Here is a 6,176-nt window from a genome sequence, read left to right as displayed (position 1 = left end):
TTTTCATCACTAATTTTCGTTTTTTCTCCTCAGAGCAGGCCACTAGAAGATTGTTACCAGAAACGGAAAAGGCTTCTTGACTTTCAAGTACGCAGTGCACCTGCAGAGAAAATTGGCGAGGGCTGTTAGCTGCACTACATCTACAACACACAAATACTGTATATTCTTCAAAGAAACTGGCTGTAAGATCTAGCTTGCTCTAAAACTCTTATCACCCATTATTAGTTTAGGTATCGACTTTACTGTAAGCACAAGTGCTGTGAATAGCGTAACTAGGAGGATTTTCCATAGCGAATGATATGGGAAGTGCAAGTTTGCACGTACTCTTTTGCTTTCTAATTGAGCGTACTGAAGCAGTTTGATGATTCAAATCTGTAAATATGTAGTCTTTCACTGTTTAATATGAGAAGATCAATATTCTTGTTGAATCACGGATACGTGCAGTACATTACTGGTTTGGTTTTCAACTTTCCATGGAGCTCCAAACTCCAGAGTGTATGACAGAAAAGGCCTTTCCCGCCTCGACAATAGAATGAAACCCCTGGGGAAATTTGTCCACGTTAAACTCACCATCGGTAAATTTAGCAGGGTCAAAACTCAAATGCTGTAAAGCCATTATATTAAATTGTAAGCATCATGGGATTGTCTTGCCTGTTTTAATATGGGATTGTTTTGCTGTGTTCACAGCATTGTAGTCATTTTGAATTAATTCATCGAGACTCTTGGCACCGTAATATCTAGCTCTGGTAACAACTATTTTCGTTGCCGTTTTCTCTTTGTTAAAATTGGTTGTGTTTTGCAAATCATTTTTCCTCTCGCAGATATCGTTTTCGGCATTCGGACTCCAATCTGGTTTTGTTTGCCAAATGGCACATCAAAGCAGTATACTCTGAGTGAAATAGGGTAGTAGTAGTTACTCCTCGAGTAATATAAAACTTCCCAAAACATTGATATATGTTGCAGCTTATACCAACAATGGTAAGATACCAAAAATGAATAATAATCGCCATCTGAAAGGCAAATTTCTTCCTTACTTATTGATCTTCGGTTAGTCTCTACAATGTACATAAACTATAGATGATCTAATTGAGATAAGCTGCTTCAAACTTGTGCTATAACAGTTACCACCTCAGTGAAAAACAAACTTTTCAAGGATGCTAAAGACGGGGAGGCAATTTCTTGGAGCAACTGATATACAACTCATCGAAACTGTTCACCGTCTGCTGTTGCCTGGACCTGAACTGCATACTGCAAGTTCCAAAGAATGTCTTCAAATGATGGTCGACTCCATGATTCAGAATAAATGCATTTGTTGGTTATCGTAATCACAACTGATAAAGATTCTTGTGAGCTTGTGGCCAAAACAATAGGGTTTAATGATTTTTGACGTCCCTCTTGGCTGTTACAAGATGCCTGAAAAATGAAATATTGATGTCAATGTCTAATACGTTGTCATCAACTCCAAACCATCAAGCATGTATTAAAAGTATGGGAAATAGCTCAGCGGACATAAGCACAGCTATAACTAGTCCTCAATCAATAAACATTGCATACATGATCTGCTTTAATTCAGAGTTTCTGCACCTACCAATTCATCTAGTGCAAGCTTGTCTCTTCTGGAAGATACTGAAGGTCCAACGAGTGATTCAAGTAATATGAATCCAAAGCTACAAACATCGTCCTCTAATCTTGCCATTTGCCTGAAAAAATGGATTACATGTAGGTAATTATCTATGCATGGGTATGTGTAACTACATCAAGGTGAATGGACATTCATAAAATTGCTCATTGTGGGGTTTTTCTCACATCAGCTACCTTGAATGAATTTGTAATTTGTTTATGGTCAAGTTAGTTCAAACCACTTCATGACTTCTGAAACATGACAAATTGAAACAGGATCGTAGGGGTTCATATCACGGTGATATTGTGATAAAAGAAAATTCTTACCATGATTTAGGCTCTTCCCCATTTTCCTGCAGACATAAGAACCCCAAGTCACACACTTATAAACCACTCAATCAAGAATTTATTGCAAGACTAGCCATTTGATATATAATTAAGGAGCTTACCCCACAATTTCCAGCTGCTTCAGAGATGATGGAAAGCCCATAGTCACTCAACTTTGCTATCCCATGTTCATTGAGCAGTATATTATTTGCTTTCAATCGATTGTTAAAGAAACCAGGAATAACTCCAGTATGCAAAAAGTGAATAGCCTTTGCGACACTAATTAGCACTGCCAATCTCTCTGGCCAGTTTAGAACCTTTCCAGGACTGTCCTCTACACATATAACAGGGCCACCTTAGAATGTACAAGTTTTTACTAATCGCAACATATAAAATGCAAAAAGCCTGGCTCTTGCGAATGTCAATGATTTTCGAGTTATATATAAGAGTAACTTCGGAGGATGGTACGCAATGAAGGTCAAAATGGGATACCAAGAAAGTCAAGCTTCCTCTATGTTTGCGTGATGTGCATGGATATCATGCTTTTGAATCGTTGGCAATTAGTTTCAATCACTTCTAAGAAGATTGCTTCAAAATTTTATCCAGAAATTACCAGAGAGGTAAGCTCTGAAGTTGCCGTTAGAAACATATTCGTATACGAGGAAGACTTTGTTCACTCTGTAATCATCTTGTCCCCCACCATCAATGCAGTGCCCTAAAAGGCAAACCAGGTGCGGGTGGCGAAGCTTTGCAAGCAAATCCATCCTGAGTTTAAGATTTCGCATTGAATATTTCTTTGATGAAGGTACGCACCTTACAGCAACCTGGGTTCCATTCTCTAATATTCCTTTGTAAAGCTGATAAAACAAAGAGGAGGAATGATAAAAAAAAATGATCTGGAACGATTAAAAGTTTCGGTGATCAAGAGATAAGACCTTGGATTGATTTCGTTACCAAAATATACCCGAATATACATGATAAATAAATTTATATACTGTATATGCATATCTACTATGGAATTTTTGCCTTTAGTTTCACAGCTCGAGTGCCACAAGTAGCATGCATAGCATTAGCAGCTGCACATATGTCAAAACCAATGAAACTGGCGAGCAGCCACGAGCTCACAGAAATGAGGTTTGTGTAATGAAAAAACACTTATTTCGTGTGATTATCAGAAATTGAAGCTTCTCGCTTAGAGCATGTCTTGCATGGGACTAATACACTCAACTGCTAGATTGAACAACAAAAATATTAAAACAAGAACCTGAGGTCATTATGAGAATTCAGCTAAGCATTTGTCTTAAATTGGATCATGAACGGTAGCTATTGGTTCTCTACTTCATTTTTCCTATACTTCCTTTATTAATTCTAGTAAGCCTGTGATAATCACACCATTAATGTTACAAGATAATGATCGATAGCTTCATAATACCTAAGGGAATCACCATTGTGATTTTTGCTGAAAACATTTATAAAAAATGTACTTTTTGGAAGTTTTAGACATTATACCTTCCCGTAAGAACCATCGCCCAAAATGGAAGAGTTATTAAAGTTGTTTGTTGCTTCCTTTAACTCTTCTAGTGTAAATGACCGGCATGCTGGGAGACCTTGTATACTCAATTTTGCAGCTTCGGAAACAAACCCTGAAGAGCAAATTAAGAAGTTCTTTAGAAATCAATCAACAAACTCTGAAGATCATGTTAGACTAAATTATGCAAACTAAAGCCAAATTTCTGCAATGTCTGGTCAGAATATTTTTAGAAGATAACCTACTTGCACTAGAGAGGAACTCAGAGGAGAATCCTGTCACTGATTTATCCTGCTCTGCTTTGTGCAACAAATGCTGCTCCGGTATCCCTCGAGAGAAATATCTTTTGCGCACCATGACAAGGCCAAAAGCCATGAGAACTATGAAGAAAAATATGCCAGCAAGCACACCAACTAGTACTCCCATGTTTTTGCCTCCAGAATGTTTCCTTTTCACAGGAACATCTATACAAGATGATTTTGCATGCTGATGATGTAAATCAACAGATAAGCAATTTCCACCAAACTTTACCACTCTATATCCTGATTCAGTAAAACAATAAGGCAATCCACCAGTTAACCTGTTATTAGATACATCAACAAACTGAAGTTTGCTGCCACAGGTCAGACGGTCTGGGAGTGAACCGCTCAACATATTTGATGCCAAATTCAAGTAGCTAATGCTGGGCAATGAGAAAAGGGAAGCAGTAATTTTTCCACTTAGTTCATTGAATGACATATCAAAATGCTGAAGCTGACTTAGCTGGCTATATTGCCTTGGGATCTCACCTGACAAGGAGTTGTTGCTAAGGAAAGCCATGACCAACCCTTTGGGCATTGAAGGTAGATCAGAATCTAAACTGTTTTCGCTCAAATCTAGCTTATTCAGTTTACTTAACATGTCAAGATTTGGTAACTTCCCGGATATATCATTGCCAGACAAAATAAGATCAGTGAGAGTGGTTACTCGCTGTATTGAAGATGGAAATGGACCTTTCAACTGGTTGTTCCTTAAGCTTAGAATTGTCAGATTAGACAACGAATCAAACCAAGCAGGGACTGTATCATTGAAGAAATTGTCATCCAGTTTAAGAGTTTGAAGTTTCACCATTGTAGAAATCTTTGGAGGAACGGAACCGAAGAGATAATTTGAACTCAAATCCAAATATTCAAGCGAAGACAACCTATGAATTTTGTCTGGAAGCGGACCCCAAATGCCCAAAGAAACAAGACTAAGAACTCTCAAGCTGGTCAACCTTGCAAGAGTGATCACAAAAGAGTCCATAGAGAAGTTCCCTGATAAAGTTTTATTAGTAATTGCAAATCCCACAAAGCTATTGACCTTGACCGGCTTGTCTCCCGTCATTCTCAGCTCAGTGACAACATTGTCCTGGCATGTCATATTTAATTGTGTGGATGGAGATAAATAGCATAAATCCATTCCATGATTATTCCAAAATTCTAGTTGAGCTGGGTACTCTAAATGCTTCCTTAGCTGAAGAAGCACTTGTGTTTGTGAGGATTGTAATTGATGAGTACCAGTAATGAGAAAACTCCACGGGAAACATAACAGAAGAAACAAGCTACGGTACCCCATGGAAGAACTCTCTTGTTACTATGCACACTTTATTAAGCTTTTAAGCATCTGAAAGCAGCTAATAAGAGATACTGATTACCAAGAGAACTTGCCATCGAATGTTATCTAGTCAGTACTAGTAAGGTGAAACAGATTTGAAGCTGAGAGTGGCCTGTGAAGTATCAGAATAGGTTCGCACAAGTTCAGCATGAAATAATGGATTCTTTTTATGGTTTTTCTTAAAGAATTATACATGAAACAGTTACAATGACTGAAAACTTTACCTCAAAAGTTGTAAATACGGGTCTGGAAATGCTGAGCTTTGGAACAGGTTCAAAACCACCCGTTAGGCAGAAACAGGGAAAACACAGGGTTGAGTAATAAACTGATCTTTAGAGATAAGAAGAAAGGTTAAAACGATTTTTGCTTAACCCTTTTAGAAGAAGAAATATAGGACTTGAAAAGTCTATTGAAGAAGCTATTGAAAAGTTTGCTATGGAAGTTTCCCCTTTCCAATGAAACACCAACTACAACTTTTACTTTTTTGCTGAAAAGCTTAGGATTTGGTATGGTGGGGTACCTGGAATTGATGCAGTTACTGCTTCCGCATGGTGTTCTTCCTCGAAGATTGTGAGCTTTGGTTTAACATTAATGGAAAGAGATTTTGGTCATAGCACAGTTGGAAGTTGACACACTATTATCTCTAGTAATGGACACAGTTAGCTTTGAAAATGCTTTAACAGAGAAGCTAACAGGAAAAGGAAAAAAACTCTCTCTCCAGGGAAGGTCTATCTTTCTTGTTTATTTAACTGTAAGATACAAGTGGATCACTGGCCTTGAACTTAGAGATACGGTTTTATTAGGAAAATCTTACACCGACAGAATCTAAGAACAAAATTGGTGTCAATAGCACAAGTTGACAAGGAAAGCTTTGGGAAAAAAAACACTATGGCTAATGGAGCTGTCACCCACTAGGAAGGTTTTTTTTGTTTTTTTAGCACAGAAAAAAAAAATACAACATGGATGAAAAAATAATTATGAATTTAACATGCTTTCACGCATCTGCGATTTCATTCAAATTCTAACTCCAAGGACCCTTTTTCTTTTCCTTTCTCCTCCTCCTCTC

At 37.7% G+C, this 6,176-nt stretch overlaps 1 protein-coding gene across 2 annotated transcripts; it reads right to left on the bottom strand.

Annotated features, from left to right (window-relative positions):
* Positions 1-993: 993 nt before the first annotated feature.
* Positions 994-5,880, bottom strand: LOC133678688 (probable inactive leucine-rich repeat receptor-like protein kinase At3g03770). 2 transcript variants are annotated; one of them, XM_062101132.1, is made up of 9 exons: positions 5,335-5,880; positions 4,264-5,222; positions 3,721-4,017; positions 3,457-3,590; positions 2,561-2,804; positions 2,070-2,281; positions 1,948-1,973; positions 1,589-1,700; positions 994-1,413 (listed from the first exon to the last, which is right to left on the bottom strand). In XM_062101132.1, the coding sequence occupies exons 2-9, from the start codon at positions 5,069-5,071 to the stop codon at positions 1,201-1,203; spliced, it is 2,046 nt and encodes a 681-aa protein (XP_061957116.1). In that variant the 5' UTR covers positions 5,072-5,222; positions 5,335-5,880; the 3' UTR covers positions 994-1,200. The 2 variants fall into 2 exon arrangements, with proteins under 2 accessions (XP_061957116.1, XP_061957115.1); XM_062101131.1 differs by having other exon boundaries at positions 3,721-5,222.
* Positions 5,881-6,176: the final 296 nt, after the last annotated feature.

The sequence above is a fragment of the Populus nigra genome, chromosome 18, assembly GCF_951802175.1.
Source record: "Populus nigra chromosome 18, ddPopNigr1.1, whole genome shotgun sequence".
Taxonomy (NCBI): domain Eukaryota; kingdom Viridiplantae; phylum Streptophyta; class Magnoliopsida; order Malpighiales; family Salicaceae; genus Populus; species Populus nigra.
The sequence above is the reverse complement of the archived record's forward strand: the minus strand, read 5'-3'. Positions and strand labels throughout refer to the sequence as shown.

Bases quoted from the DNA above. Each gene is read 5' to 3' on its own strand.
- LOC133678688 (XM_062101131.1), bottom strand. From the start codon at position 5,071: ATGGGGTACCGTAGCTTGTTTCTTCTGTTATGTTTCCCGTGGAGTTTT. The intron at 3,591-3,720 runs GTAGGTTATCTT...TTTGCTCTTCAG, and splicing joins TGAGTTCCTCTCTAGTGCAA to GGTTTGTTTCCGAAGCTGCA. The intron at 1,414-1,588 runs GTAGGTGCAGAA...TTCATTTTTCAG, and splicing joins AGCTTGCACTAGATGAATTG to GCATCTTGTAACAGCCAAGA.